This window comes from Myotis yumanensis, unplaced genomic scaffold (genome assembly GCF_028538775.1).
Source record: "Myotis yumanensis isolate MYYU_CA2020_CCGP unplaced genomic scaffold, mMyoYum1.0.hap1 SCAF_17, whole genome shotgun sequence".
Classification (NCBI taxonomy): Eukaryota; Metazoa; Chordata; class Mammalia; order Chiroptera; family Vespertilionidae; genus Myotis; species Myotis yumanensis.
Genome location: NW_027223768.1, coordinates 40,112,163 through 40,128,267, shown reverse-complemented (window position 1 = coordinate 40,128,267; position 16,105 = coordinate 40,112,163). Strand labels below are relative to the sequence as shown.

General features: G+C 50.8%; 1 protein-coding gene across 1 annotated transcript; it reads right to left on the bottom strand.

The window, feature by feature from the left end:
* Positions 1-2,116: 2,116 nt before the first annotated feature.
* Positions 2,117-12,845, bottom strand: CREG1 (cellular repressor of E1A stimulated genes 1). Its single transcript, XM_070396169.1, has 4 exons — positions 12,463-12,845; positions 8,919-9,038; positions 5,880-6,068; positions 2,117-2,573 (listed from the first exon to the last, which is right to left on the bottom strand). Exons 1-3 carry the CDS (start codon positions 12,823-12,825, stop codon positions 5,880-5,882), a joined length of 672 nt encoding a protein of 223 aa, XP_070252270.1. The 5' UTR covers positions 12,826-12,845; the 3' UTR covers positions 2,117-2,573.
* Positions 12,846-16,105: the final 3,260 nt, after the last annotated feature.

Genomic DNA, 16,105 nt, shown 5'->3' with positions numbered 1-16,105 from the left:
TCAAAAGATGGCCACCACAAGATGGCCAGCAGGGGAGGGCAGTTGTGGGCGATCAGGCCAGCAGGGGAGGGCAGTTGTGGGTGATCAGGCCAGCAGGGGAGGGCAGCTGTGGGCAACCAAGCCTGCAGGGGAGAGCAGTTGGGGGCGACCAGGCCTAAACCAGCAGTCAGACATCCCCTGAGGGGTCCCAAATTGGAGATGATGCAAGCTGAGCTGAGGGACACCCCTCCCCAGTGCACAAATTTTATGCACCTGGCCTCTAATTGATGTATAAATTTGTCTGTCTCTCCAACAGGGAAAAATCAGAAGTGACTTATATGTTCCCACACCGGGGAGTGGTGATAGCACTGAGCTCAGCCTGGCCATATCCCTCCCATTGACGGAGCTTCTCTGATTCCCCCAGTCCCTGTGGTTCTGACGGGGACTGAGCTGAACCCCAAGCTGGGGAAGGACCCAGGACCTGGGCTGCGTCAGTGAGGGCACCCCACTCCCAGCCACAGTGACCATTCAGGAATGGCTCCCTCCCAGGCTGGGAAGGATGCCGCCTCTTCGCTCTACGATTGCTGACTGCAAGTGAAACCAACTCGGCGGGAAGAGGACCAGGGCATGAGGGCGAGCTTTGAAGGAATATGTAAGGTCAGTGAATTAAAGGGCTCTGACTAGGGCTTCTGTCACTAGCAACAGGGGCTAATACAGGCCATTGTTGATCTGATGAAGTATTCTGCAGCCACCAAGCCATCCTTACGGACTCTAGTAACAACATAAGCTTATGACTAAGTGAAAGAAGTGAGATACACCATCAATGATCTTATTATTCAATGTTATAGTTAGGCATTTATTGGAAGCAAAGATTGGAAGAAAACACATAAAAATGTTAGCAGCTATGTGGGCTGGTGAGGTGGTCATGTTTTAAACTTTTTAAATTTTCCATATTTTTCACACATCGTACAATAAATACTAAGGGAAAACTAAGAAAAAGATGAAGTTTTACTGGTTGATTTGTTCGTCCCTCCATTCTGCCTTCTCAGATAAAAGTGTACAGAGCCCCTGGCTGTGAAGTGATGGTTTGGAATTTCCCTAAGAAATACTGACACACCAGCTTGACACAGAACACAGTGGTTTCTGTTCTCAGTGCGAAGCGGAAAGCAAGCCCGTCGCAGGGCAGCGTCCCCTCCTCTGTCACTGGGTGCTCTGTCGCTGGGTGCTCCGTCACTGGGTGCTCCGTCACTGGGTCCTCTGTCTGGGTGTCACTGAGGGAAGCGTGACAGGAACGAGGTGGTCAGGATGTTTGTGCTTTGCCTTCGCTGGGCCCGCCCCCTTTCACAGGGAGTTTCTCGTCTTCATTGGCTGTTAGCAGGATCCAAGGCACTTCGGCTCCTCGGTCACTCCCTCTTTCTACTTTTCATTTTCTCTTTTCTTGATCAGAACCGGCCTTGCCCTCTGGGCCAGCGGCTGTCCCCGTCCCAGACACTCATGCCCTTGCAGGTTGAGGCCAGGACTCTGTCCCTCTTCTGCAGGACGTGGGGTGCAGGGGAACCCGAAGCGCGTGGCATGGAGGGAGAGAGCATGAGACTGGGTGTCGCCTCCTGTCCCTTCAGAGCTGCCTTTGCCCCAGTCATCACCACCCACAGTATCACTCAGCTCAGTGGTGAGAAGCAACTGACGCCTACACAAAAAGTGGTCTGCAGTGCCCCCTGGTGGTCAATAACAGGAACATATTCTGCCCATTCAACCTGTACCCCCTGCTGTGTGTGACCCAGTGGTTGTCTTTGCTGTGATAACAGGTATGTTTTTACATGGTGCCAAGTGGTGAAGACAAAACTCCCGCTAAATAGGTAGAAGGGAAAAACCAGATAGGTGCCCTCAAACTAATTCCACCACAAGCACGTCAGCACCGAGGCCCTGGGGACAGAACCTTGACCAAGGCTGCATTCTGGCCTCGCCCCCAATTCTAGGACACCATGAGCTGTGTATTAGAGGGAACAGGCCGACGGATTCCCTCGAAGCATTGAAGCAGGGTTTGACTCGACAGCACGCTGACATAAAGACATGAAGGGTCGCCAGTGGCCAGTGAGAGTAAGGAGTATGAGCACCTTAAGAAAATGAATCCAACTCATGTCATTAAAATAATGCTTTTAATTATTGATGCTTTGAATAAGAAACCTGTTTTACCAAGGTTAATGTAAATCATTTCTCTCTTTCTATTTTTAATCATTTTTCTTCACCAGAGGCTGTTGGCTGGGTTTCGGGTGAGTTCATTTGTTGTCTTCAAACATAAGGACGCACATCCGCTCCTTTCTCTGAGCCACTGAGGGCTCAGCGGTGATGCCTGGCACGCCTCGATGGGGGATCTCATCTCCTCTTCTGAAACCATGTATATAAGTAAAAGTATAAATTTAAACGTCTAAAATTTAGCAACCTCATTTCCAAGAAATTCAGTAGCAGTTCTACTTGATGCTGTAACCAGGCTGATCTCCCGGACCTTTCCCACGGGGGACCCCAAAGTCCTCGGGTCTGTATGAAACATCCTAAGAACTTCACCGGGTGGTTAAATCCGCCAAACGCTGCTTCACCTAAACAGAAGGAGAGAGGACGAAGGATTATTTCATTAAATGAGCTGACATCTTACAAGTTAATTCATTCTAGGGAAAGACTAGAGACACTTCTAACAGTTTAAGATTCTGAGCTAATTTCCGCCGCTCCAGTGTGGTGAGCAGCACCTGAGACTGGAGTTCTGTATCCAGGTGCCCAGGAATCTTCACGCCAGCCAGCACCTTCTTGTGCAAGGCTGCTGCAGCCACATGCACGGACACAGCGCCGTTCAGGCTGTGTGGTTCTCTACTCAGAGTATCTGAAGGTTTAAAAGACAGACACAGTTGAGGACAAACGGGTCCTGAACATTAGGGCAGAGGAGCGTTAACCAGCCCGTGCCGGATGGTGTTGAGTCCAGCTGGGACCCTTTTCCTGTTGTGGCCGGGACCACGGCTATCAGGAACTCCATCTCCTGGCAGGGGAGGCCGGGCAAGTTAGTAACCCGTGACCTCTCCTTACCTGTCCTTACTAGGGCCAGGTGGGCACAGCCGAGGAGATGGTACGAGGCCTGGTGCTCAGACTGAACCATGAGCGGAGGCAACTGAGGAAACTGCTTATCGAGGGCGTCAGCAAGCACCTCTGTAAACATTAAACCTTCATTCCATGTGCAGATGTGCCCCTGGCTTCTGCCCCAGCAGCCCAGAGAGGCAGACCGACGTCCGTGAGGCCCCTCACTGCCCGACCCGGGGCGTCTGTGCTGAGCCATCTCAAAAGATGCCTCTGAGAGCAGCGGAGTCTAGGGTGCAGGCGTTTGGAGAAGTCACATCCTCCAAGTCTGATCTGGGCAGACACCATGGGGCAGAAGCTCCCACAGCCCCTGGGAGGGGTCCCTAAGAACATGCAGCCCCTATGGGTATCACTGTCCACTCCCCGGACTAGTGCTGGTGGCAACCCGAGTGGGCGGCATGGCTGTGGGGCCACTCCGGACTCTGCGCCTGCCTCAGAAGGGCCACACCCTGGCACGTCTTTGGTCTCCCTGCCAGAGGACACGGAGGACGTACGCCCACTTATCTCTCAGCTGCAGAAAGGCCACTCGCCTGTGAAGTGAGAACCTCAGGCGTGTCTCACTCACTCAGCATGGAGACTTAGAGAAAACATCTGTATTTTGTTATTAAAGTGAGCATCGCCCCTGGGCGTGTTACTTATACAAAGACTACAGGCCCGGTGCACGGATCCGTGTACCAGAGGGGTCCCTCGGCCTGGCCTGCAGGGATCGGTCCGAAACTGGCTGACACCCGCCGAGGGGTCCCAGATTGCGAGAGGGTGGTTCTCGGGTGACACACCCCGGAATCGGGCTCCCTCCTCTCTGGTTCCGGGTGCATCACCCAAGAACCACAGCTGCCAAGTCAGCTCCTGCATTGAGCGTCTGCCCCCTGGTAGTCAGTGAGCGTCATAGCCGGTCAGCCAGTCGCTTAGGCTTTTATACATGCAGATAACTGTACTTCAGAGATGCTTCTGTCCTGTGAACGTCCCCTTCAACCTTGAAGAGGGGGCCTGTCATTTACTGACGGTCCTGGGCGATGTGTTGCCCGGCCGGCACACTATAATGGCGCCTCCGTGTCCCTATAAAGCGAGGTGGCGTTTCCAGCCCCAAACATGCCTGTGCCCCTTCTCCTGCAGGCGCGTGGACTCTTTTCAAACAAGCAGCTGAGAATCTGCGTCTCAGATGATCAGGCTGGCAAGTCGCCAGCATTTACGAGACGCCTGCTCTGTGCCATGCATTGTCCTAGGCTGTGTTTAAGATTCAAAAATAAAAGCTGAGCCCTAACCGGTTGGACTCAGTGGAGAGAGCGTCGGCCTAAGGACTGAAGGGTCCCAGGTTTGATTCCGGTCAAGGGCATGTACCTTGGTTGCGGGCACATCCCCAGTGGGAGGTGTGCAGGAGGCAGCTGATCGATGTTTCTGTCTCATTGATGTTTCTAACTCTCTATCCCTCTCCCTTCCGCTCTGTAAAAAAAAAAAAAAAAAAAAAAAAAAAAAAAAAAAATCAATAAAATATATCAAAAAAAATAAAATAAATAAAAGCTGAGCTTTGCTGTGAAGAAATGTACAGTCGTGGTGGGATGTCAACAGTCCAAGGTGGACCTGGCCTATGTGGAGTAAGACAGGACACACAGTGCTCGGAGCAGAAGCCCGAACATGAGCTACACCTACGAGTCCAGCTTCCTATCCCCTCCTCACCTCTGCCAACAGAGGTCCCTCATCGCTAGGAGACCCTGCATCAGGAGCAACACTAGAGCAGGAGCCGGCCGGCCACCAGGGGGCGACCCGAGGGGCAGCATAGCATCATGGTAGGAAGCCGGTGCTGCTCCCCATCTCACAGAGGAGGGACCACATTACCTAATTCATAGGTTGCAGTGAGAACAATGAGCTGATACATATAAGCAACTCACACTGCACCCAGCCAGCAAGAGAAGCTCAGCAAACACTGGGTGCTGTTGTTACTCTTGTGGCTGTGGCTGCATCACCGCCCATGAGGCCGTGCAGATGGCAGGGATGCCAGGGTTACCGTGTACCCGGGAAAAGAACGGTCCCTTGTCTTCCTTCATTTGACCCCTGACTTCGTTGCAAAGCACGTGACCACACCTCCTCAGGTCCTGCTCTCCTCCCTCATTCTCTCCCGTGGCTCTCAGCCTCCTCCCCTCTGGTGCCCACTGGCTGGCAGGGGACCCACTCAGCCCCACAGGCACCCCCAGGCCTGGGGGCTGCTGGGCATGGGGCCATGTGCTCAGACTCGGGTGGGGTCACTCAGTCCAGAGGCACCCAAGTCTGAGTCTCATGAGAAAAGGCCATCCCGGGTCAGAACCGGCTCTTCCAGAGCCCATAGCACAGCCTCGAACGGGTCTGGCCTGCAGGCAGAGCTCAGGGAGTCCAGGAACTGGGTGGAAGGAAAAGCTTTCCTTCCCATTAAGCTCTGACTGAGGTTTATCATCTCCTTCAATGAGGAATGAAGGCAGCAAACCACCTGGTGACAGTGTACCTGGGCCCGTCACCAACAGAAACACAGACGCTTTCATGTCACATTAGAGCTGCTGCAGGTGCCTTAATATGTTACTGAATGTGCTCACTAAAGAGCCAACATATCACCATACCACAATTACAAGACATATTTTATGAATGTACTTCAATATAGTCGTTTGCTTTGTAATCCTATGTATTTTATGCATTAAAAAAATACTATTGTGTATGTGGCCACAGGCCCTACCAGACTTCCAAAGGAGCCACCCCCTGGCTTAGGACCCCTGGTGAGGGCTTCGAAATAAGGTGCACGATGGATAAACACACACCTACTGAAATGTGGCATTATAGTATTCCTCGGGCGTCACGATTTGGGGTCCACCGAAGTAGTCCAGGAGCCAGATGTTGGTTATGTTCAGCTTGGCAAAGAACCAGTTGTGGCTGGAAGGCCAGTCTTTCATCTCAGGGTGCCGAATGAACAGCGACTGCTTTGCAACGTCAACCTCGGTCTCATTCACCTGAAAGACAGTGAAGTGACCATGCTCACAGTGGGGACAGTCTTCTCATCTGTTAACAATGTGGTTCTAGTATTCCACACATCCTAAGCGTTTAGTTACAGATCCTGATTTTTTTACTGTTTTTTTTTCAATTAAGATATAATCCTATATAATAAAAGCCTAATATGCTAAGTGTCTGGTCAGCCGTTCAACCAATCAAAGTGTAATATGCTAATGATATATTAAGGCTGCTCAACCGCTTGCTATTATGTGCACTGACCACCAGGGGGTAGACGTGCTGACTGGTAGGATAGCTTGCTGCTGAGGTCCGGCTGATCAGGACTGGGCAAGATGGGCCGGACATGCCCTGGAGCCCTCCCGTGGCCCATCCCCAGCCCCAATGATGCACCGGTGTGGTCCCTCGGCCTGGCCTGTGCCTTCTCACAATCCGGAACCCCTTAGGGGATGTCACAGAGCTGGTTTCGGCCCGATCCCTGCAGGCCAGGCCAAAAGACCCCACCAGTGCCTCTAATCTATATAAATAAAAATGTAAAGTTCGTTTGTTCAAAATCTTAAATCTCTGAAAGTTCTTCACCAATTGCTTTGAAATTTTAACACAACGTTGCATTCTAATACATGTGTGTTTTTATATACCTAGATAGACTATTATATAGATGTCACACCTGTGACAGGTAAAAACATGCTTTTTTGAAAAACAGCACCATCTGTTGGATGTAAAAGTAACACACGCTATACTAAATATTTTACAATTCCATTTCAATGTTTCTGTTTACAATTATAAATTGTAGATAAAATTAACTACAAATATGCATGTCCAGCTGCAAAATGATTCATCAGCTGAGATATTCTCACATCAATTGCTGGAAATTGGGAACAGAAAGGTGCAGGCTGATCTGACCTCAGGACGAATTTCAATGCCTCATAACTTCTGCAATTTAGTGACGTCAAAAGAAGAATTGGTTGAAAAAGTATTTCCCAATATTCAAACCAATTATAAGAACCACGATTGGCTGAGTGAACGAGCTATTCTTGCGGCCAAGAACAAAGACAATATTATTCAGTCTAACATTCAAAGCGAGGCAGTCACATACAAGTCCGTTGACACTGTTGTGGAAGCAGATGAAGCGGTTAATTATCCAACAGAATTTTTGAATTCACTCGATCTGCCAGGGATGCCACCGCACGTACTGCAATTGAAAATCGGTGTGCCAATTACCATGTTGTGAAATATCAACCAGCCAAAGCTTTGCAATGGCATGCGGCGTGCAGTAAAAAAATTAATGAGCAATGTCATAGAAGTAACAATCTTGACAGGACCTTTCAAAGGTGAAGATGTCATTCCTCACATTCCTATGATTCCAACAGATATGCCATTTCAATTTAAGAGATTGCAATTCCCAATTCGATTGGCGTTTGCAATCACCATCAACAAAGCTCAGGGCCAATCTTTAGAATTGTGCAGTTTAGATCTAGACGTGGATTGCTTCTCACATGGACAATTATATGTTGCGTGTTCTAGAGTCGGCAAACCAGACAATGTCTATATCTGCACAGACAGTGGAACAACAAAAAATATTGTATACCCACAAGCATTGTGAAATCAAACATATTAGAAACGTGCGCTTTCTCTTTTCTTTCTTTTCCATTTAACCAGACTGAGCCACAGCAACGCATGGCCGGGTACAGCTAATTCAGAATAAGACAAGAATAAACTCTGTTTCGAGTACTCACAACTGTAAAGTGACTTCTGCCGCCCCTGTATAGATTGTGAAATGATCACCACAGTGAATTTGGTTCACACCCATCGCCACACATACTAGTACTACAAAAATGCTTTCCTCTATTCTCTTTCTTTCTTTCTTTCTTTCTTTCTTTTTTTTTTTTTATGAGACCTTTTAAGGCCTACTATACATCCTGATCATAAACGTAAGGAAACAAGAAAGCGTGAAGGAAGCTTGAGTAATGCAGACAGCAATGAAGAGCTCACATGGAGATGAGAACGGGTGTGGACATGAGACCAGTGCAAGCCCATTTTCACTGCTAAACGGTAATTTTGAGCTGGTAGAGGACTGGCATGAGCACTAGCACGAATGTGCCTGGTGCCAATGACGTATCCTATTAGCAGCTCATTCATCCCAGGACAAATGTGTGAGAAGCATGGGCTGCAGATACACAAGGTGAGTCTTTAGAAGACACAGCGAGTCAGGAGCACTTGCTGCCCCACCCCTTCCTCCTGCCCACGAAGGGCACGCAGACACAGATGCCTTCACATAGAACTTCAAGACCATAAACAGAACTGGCACGCGAAACCGGGGTCAACAGGTCAGGAAGCGAGTCTGCTGGCTGGGCCATCAGTCAGTGCTCATGACACCTTGCCCTCTGTACTCCCCACGGTTTTACTGAACCTCCTCCCTCCAGCACTCACCCCAAACTGTCCGCATGCACACCCGGGACTTAGTAATGGATTCTCCCCTTCTAACCTACTCAGGACGCTCTCTGCTCTAAGCCACAGTCAGTGTGGAGACAGGAAGGGCGCATGCTGTCCACTGTACAACACGGCAGGAGAGTGAGCTTGGGCTGAGAAGTTCCTTATTTAGGGGCTTCCCAGCTATTAGATCTGTTTGACCTCAAGAAATAGTCCCTTTTGCTCCTCAGTGTCTGATGGAACACCTCTATGAAAGCAACTGATGAAATCTTCGGCTGCTTGTGAAATTACTTCATACATGAGGACATATTCTAACTGCATCTCAATCACAAACCAGCTTTGTTTAATTCTCCAACTGTCTCTCCTTCATTGTTAACAAGATGATGGTCTTCTAAAGCCGGTCTGTTCCTGCAGTAACTACATACCTTGGTTACAGTCCCTGACAGGATGATGTGAGCGCAGAGGGGGCTTTGGGGATCAAATCCATGTTTCCTGCAGAAGTTAGTCTGCGCCAAAGACATGGTCAGCGTAGCAGATGGATTCTCCTGGAGAGAGAAGATGAAGACCCTCTCGTGAAACTCTGAGTCTGGAGCGGCAATCAGCTTCACATCGTGCACACACACCATGCCCAGAGCTCGGCCAGTTCTTCCAGAAAACAATGCATTGTGAAACACCATCTTTCACTCCGGACAATGTCTATTTGATAGAGAATAATCTTGACCCTCTCTCCAAAAAGGGGGAGGGACACTCACATTTTAAATTTAACTGACTCAGAGCCCTAGCCAGTTTGGCTCAGTGGATAGAGCGTCAGCCTGCAGACTGAAGGGTCCGGGTTCAATTCCGGTTGAGGGCACATACCTGGGTTGCAGGCTGCTCCCTGGCCCCGGCCCTGGTTGGGGCAAGTGCAAGAGGCAACCAACCAATTTGTCTCTCTCACATCAGTATTTCTCTCTGTCTTTCCCTCTCTCTTCCCCTCTCTCTAAAAATCAATGGAAAAATATCCTCGGGTGAGGATTAAAAACACTGACTCAGAATTATTTCAACACTTTTTAAACTCTTAACTTGTCCCATATTCCCCAGAGAAATTATCATTACAGTACCACCCAAGCACAAGGCCACTCTATAACTTCAACAGATCTCAAAGGGTTAGACGCTGATGTGAAACTAGTGCATAAAAAACCAATTGCTCAACTAGCCACTTCCACAGCTTCAGCGAGAAAGTGGCTGAGTCATGCTTCTTGGTGATCTTGTGCTGGCAGACACGGTCACGGGATTTCAAAACAGGAGAAGTTCATTCTTGCTCTGACAGCAAGAGAACGCTTGGACTCAGAATTGAGGCAAGCAACATTCCTAGTTCTTTCTTATAGAAGTCAGCTTCACCAAAGGCATTGCCGACAGACTGCAGCCAAGTTCACATGTTGCATTTTAGACTGCTGAGCTCTTTAAAGGCAAAGGGTCTTGTGCGGCGAATTTTGCCATGTCATGGTGACCCATCAAAACAGTCAGTCAGAAGAAATCTCCTTGAAACCATTTAGCCAAATATTTGCGTCTATACATTCTTAGGCAAGGCACCCAGGAAAGACAGAAAAAGAGAGGGCGGGAGACTAAGACACGGTCTCCCCTTCTGTGAGTTTATAGTCTGGTTGAAAAGTCAGACATAAACAAAACTTAAATACTGCAAAACAAAGATATGGAAGACATCATAAGGCAGCACATAACTAACTGCCAAGTGACTGGTACAGTTAAGTGGTTTTCAAGTTCAGTGTGAAGAGTCGTCAGTAAGGCCTGGGGTGACACAGAAGCTGTAGGGAGCTTTGTGAGGTATTCAAAACCAGGGACCTGTGTCTGCAAAAAGACAGAGCTGGGAAAGTGTAAGAGGTGACTGAGAGAAGTGAAAAACCCAACTTGCTTGAAGGAGTGGCTTTCTGAGGGGAGTGGGTGGGGGAGGGTGGTTCAAAGCCAAGCTCGGGAGTCGAGGTGGTCTCTTGTAGCCTGGCATCGGCTGGGGATATTTTAAATGCTGATTTTGGGGCTCCCTTCCCAACCTGGGTTCATGCATTTCATTTCATAGTGGTTCATTTTTTTTTTAAATCCTCACCTGAGGATATTTATTGATTTTAAAAAGGAAGAGATGGAGAGAGAAACATCTTGTATGAGCCCCAACTGTGGACCAAACAAGAAACCTAGGTATGTGCCCTGATGGGAAATGGTGTACAGGATGATGGTCCAACCAAGTGAGCCACTCTGGCCAGAGCAGGTACATGCATTTTAAACAAACACTCAGGCGGATCTTAAGCTTCAGATGTAAAGGTTTCCGAACAGAAGGCAATTCCAAGTGGTTCATGTCAACCTGGTGGGCAGGGTGGACAGGAGCAGACAGAGGTCAGAGGAGGAGGACAAGTAGAAACTGTAAACCAACCCTGACTGGTTAACGATGGAATCCGAGTCAGACTATCTCTGATGTGGCCTTGCGTTTACGCTCCACCGTGGAAACCTGCAATCCTGGGCAGGGTCTGTCTCTTCCCAGACCAGTCAGACCTGGGCTGAGTCCCGGCCCCTCTGAGCCTGTCTTCGTCACAAGTTTAAACATGCCATGTACAGCAGTGATTCTCAACACTCCCCCCATCAGAAGCATCTGGATGGGAGGGGGCTGTTTTTCAGTGAAATGTATTTTAATAAAATGCCTTGTAGAGTGTTGGCTCGAAGACTGAAGGGGCCCAGGCCCGATTCTGACCAAGGGCTCTGATCAAGGGCAGGTATCTGGGTTGCAGGCTCGATCCCCAGCCCCCATCCAGATGTGTGTGGCAGGCAACCCATCCATGTGTCTCTCTCACATCAATGTTTCTCTCTCCCTCTTCCACTCTCTCTACAAATCAATGGAAAAATATCCACAGGTGTGGATTTTAAAAAATGCCTTGGCATCGTGTTTAAAAGTCCTCCCAGGTGACTGTATTTGCAGCCGAGGTTGAGCCCCACTGACGGAGTGGACTGAGCCTGCTTTGAGCAGACGTTCCAGGAGCAGAGTGGGCTGGGAATAAGACGGTGAAGGGGGGAGGGGAGCCTGGGCTAAGGAGGCAGCTGCTTCTGTTTTTGCTCAAACCGTGCGACCCCCACTGTCACCTGATCTTCCAATTTTTCAAGAAGTTACAAGTTTAGGTTTTTAACTGAAATCTCAATTTTTAAACGATGGAACTAACTCAATTTTATTTTAAAAACAAAACAGAACCTTGTGTGGGCCAAGGAAAACTGGTTGGTGGACATATTCAGTTCATGAGCCTGTGGGATGTGTTGTAAAGGGGATGGACCTGTTTGGCCACTGGCTTTGGGAAGTTACTTAACCACCTAAACCTCACAATAAGGACAGCAACACCCCCTCAAAGCGCTATCAAGAGACAAGGACCGGAAAGTGATGGTCCCCCTGGCACATAGTGGGTGCTTAATCAAATATCACTTGCTTTCATCTTATCTTTACCGACTTCGTTGTCTTTTCCCAGTTAACCTCAAATCTGGGATCTTTGTCAAAAGACCCTCCACCAAATCGAGCTTCAATCGGAAACTCTGTGTGGCTCTAGCGTCCCGCTGCATGCCTGACACCTCTCTTGGGAGGGCAGGGGTCCCCAGTAGCTGTAAACCTTGCCCCTAAAAGGTGGGCAAAGGGTAAGGGGGATGGACTTCCCATCAGTTCTGCCTCCCGCCGAGGTACCAATGTGCACAGGAGGCCCACAGGCTGCTATAACCATTGTTACTGTCCATGATGTTGGATGCTAGCTTCTTGGTGCAGAAGGGAATTCGGAAGGCGGGGCAGGCAAGAGAAACCCTTAGGAAGTGCTTAACTCCCCAACAACCTCCGCGCCCTGTACAGCTTTCCCTGGTAGAGCCCAGAGTCAGGGGTGGCTGCCCGGGTCCCTCCCGGGCAGGTGCAGGTGACAGTGGAAAGCCTGGCCCTCCGGCCCGGGTGCCCACGCTCACCTGCAGGTTGCCCACCAGCTGCTGCATGGGGCTCAGGTAGAAGTAGGGCACGCCGCTGCCCGCGCCCGGGGGCCCGTCGCTGAGCGACAGGACGTCGGCGAAGGCCCAGCCGCGCACCGCCTCCTGCGTGGAGATGGTGGCCAGCGCGCCCCAGTCGCAGACGTGCGTCACGAAGCGGGCCACGCGCGCCGCGTCCTCTCGGGGCGGCAGCGGCGGCAACAGCCCGGCGGTGTCCCAGTCCCCGTGGTCCCGGCCGCCTCGGCCCCGCGCCGGTGCCACCAGCAGTGCCACCAGGGCCACCAGCGCCGGCGCCAGCAGGGCGACGAGCAGCGCGCGCGCGGAACCGTGGACAGGCCCGGCCATGGCGGCGACTCCGGCGACAGTCCCGGCCCGGGCCCTCCAGCGGCCCTGTATTAACTCTGTCTGGGCCACGCCCACCGCTGGGAGACCACGCCCCTACTGAGAGGAGCCAATCGGAGCCGGGGGAGGAGGGGCGGGCCCCTGGTCGCCCAGCAACCTGCGGGCTTGGTCTGTCAGTCTTCCCGAAGCTCCGCCCGCCAGTCTGGAAGGATTGGGAAATGCCCAAGTGGGAGGTTGTTTTGTTTGACACGCGAGAAACCCGGGCCCCCAAAAAAGTAAGCAACTTGCCTAAGTCGTCCTCTGGGAAAGGAGCGACCCCGCGCGCGCACCCGCACACGCGCGCAGCCCCGGGCGCCTTCCCGGAGTACCTTTGGATCTGGGTCTCTGGCCTCCGAGAGGAAATGCTGCCTTTTCTACAGTTTCCCTTTTCTGTTTGCTTCACTGTCCGCACCAAAGCGCAGCAAGGTGCCAGGGATAAGGAACAGGGCCCAAACTTTAGGACACTAGTCCCAGCGTCTCTCGGACGGTATTCTGTGCGCGAATTTGAACTCATCCAAACCATTTGGGGACCTTTAAGTCATCAGGCTTGGGGGGGGGGGGGGGGGGGCGCAATGCTTTCATAAATGTCTTGTCCTTACTGACTCTCCTCACCCCATGTAAGTACCATGTCCTTCTCTCCCCACAGCAAGGTCCTTTCCATTCAGGGCTGCCTCCTCTTTCTGATGTTCCGGGATGGTCATACCACCTGACCTACATCCTTTATAATTGTGAGCTTTGTCTTATGTCCTCAGAGTGAGTCCTAATCTTTTGGCCTCAAGATCCCACCTTAGTTGGCATGAATGCTGCCCCTGTGCCATGCAGGAGTTTGTCAGCTGGTGGTTCTGGCTCTGGCCCTGGAGGCTGTTGTTCTACAAGGTGAAGTCATTTCACCCAGCAGCTGGGGCCAGTCATGTGAGCAAGGGTGGGCCACAGGTGTGTGAGCCAAAGTCTCCACTTCCTGTCTCAAACTCAGCTCCCTCTAAGCAGCCGAGGGTCCCAGGTTCCTCGGTCAGAACTTGGGTATGAGAACAAGCTGTTTACTCCGGGGGCCCGGATGTCATTCCCATGGCTTTCACATTCAGGTCAAGGGGTTGTGAGCAACCCTTACACCAGGTTGGTTTCCTTTTTAACGACCGAGTTTGGAAAAGCGTCAAGCTAGATGGAATGCTACGTGGGAGAAATTTCAGAGGAGGAAAATCAGATGTATCATTTTCAAAACAAATACTCCATCCAAATAGTGTGAGTGCTGCCAGTGACGAATAGTTCCTCCTAAACCTGTGAAGGGAAAAACATGTCCGTGATTTCAAAGTCGGAGTCCCAAGCCTGCTCCGCCACTGTCGAGCCATGTGGCCATGAGGCTTTCGCCTCACCTTTTGGGGCCTCAGTTTTTTCATCTAAAAGGAGGAGTTGGGTTAGACAATCTGCCTCCTCTTCTGGCTCTAGATTCTATTTTTCTAACGTGCCTTTTGTAAGTTTCATAGTTTGAATAATTTGCGTTGGTGGTATAGTGGTGAGCATAGCTGCCTTCCATAGTTTGAATAATTTGTTTGAAAGAACATAAAAAATATTACTTGTTGTTTATTGCTGTACCACTTAGTGCTGGTGGACAAAATCACAACAGCCTCCTATAGCTGCATCACAAAACAGTGCCTGGGCTTGGTTCCTGCATCGGAGCAGGACAAGTCGCTCTTTGGGGGCAGAAATCGAATATTGGGGCCTAGCTATAATTATAAAAAATATTAACATGCTCTGTTATCCAGGATTGTTTTGTTCTGATTAAAGAAAGCACAGTCTAACCTGGCTGGGAGTTGTACACCCACCAGGACCTGGGAGTCAGCCTTGGACCTGAGAGTCTACCTTGGACCTGGGAGTCAGCCTTGGACCTGGGAGTCTACCTTGGAATGCCTCCCATTCTCCTTGAAGAACTGCCTATTATCATGGAAAGATTAACAACCTTCTTGCCCAAACAATGGAGCGCTGCCCTCCCCGCCTCCAACCCATTGCCTATTTCCTCACTGTAATACCTATTTTGCATATCCATTCTCACTCCTTTTGCCTACTTCCCCATGTAATCTTTATCCTGCCCAATATACCCAATATAAGCAGCTGGCTTATAGCCGGCGGTGGGGGGGCGGGGGGGGGGGCGGCGCGCGGGGGGCAGGAGCGGGTGCAGAGCCAATGTTTGTGGGTGACCTGCTGCTCTCCCACGCTGCCAGCACTATTGGAATAAACGCTCATATATGATTCAACCCTGTCTCTGCTGTCTGGCTCAAGTAGTGACAGGCAGCTGGGATCCCTTGGTTGTCCAGTTTCAGGTCTGCAAACCCCCAGTTTGAAGCACCTCCCCTCAGGGTCTGTCTTTGCACTGCCTATTCCCCACGCCCAAAATGCTGTTCCCTCAGTATGGAGGTGGCCACCTCATGCCCATCCAGATCTCCACTCAGATGTCACTCTTGGAGGTGCCTCCTTGACCACTCTTTCTAAGAGGCCTTCCTCTCCGTGGACAGTCCTGCCTGTTTCTGTCACAGCAATCACCGCACAGGGAACTCACCCCATGTATTCATTTAGTGACTTGTTCGTGGTGCCCTGGCTGGAAGGTGAGCTCCAGGAGAGCAGGAATGTTGCCTCCGCGTCCACCTCTGTTCTAGATCCCAAGGCACAGAGTAGGCACTCCGTAAATATTTATCGAATGACTGCCTGGCTTCATAAATAACTGATGAAATTCTTATCAAATCAGCAGTGGGAAGAGATGATGGAATGGAGCCACTCAAGAATAACCACGGGGTGCTTGGGCTCTTAATTAGCAAGCCCTCCTCATCGGAGAACTGGGGGAAGCCCCCAGTCAGGAGTGTCTGCATCCGGCGTCCAGACCCGGCTGCTTCTCCTCTGGACTTTCTGGCTGTATCTGAACAGCCTGACCTGAGCCCCTACCCTCCGCCCCAGCAGGAACAGGACCTTCTCCTTACACCTGGGTTGGTCCTGGTCCAGAGCCCGATCTGCCTGTGTGCCTTTCACACGGTGGACCTACCAGCCCTGGTTTCATCGCGGGCAGGAGCTGTGGCTTTGTCATGTCCGTATCCCGGGTGTCTAGCAGGCACACCGGACAGTCACGCCATCGCCGGTGGTCCGCGGGCCGTCTGCTGTGGCTCCGGAACTGTCTGCTCTGCGGCAGGCACGCACACCTCACACAGCAGGGAGCCAGCGAGGGTGAGTCAGCCACGTAAGCGTGACCTTGAGAGGATGA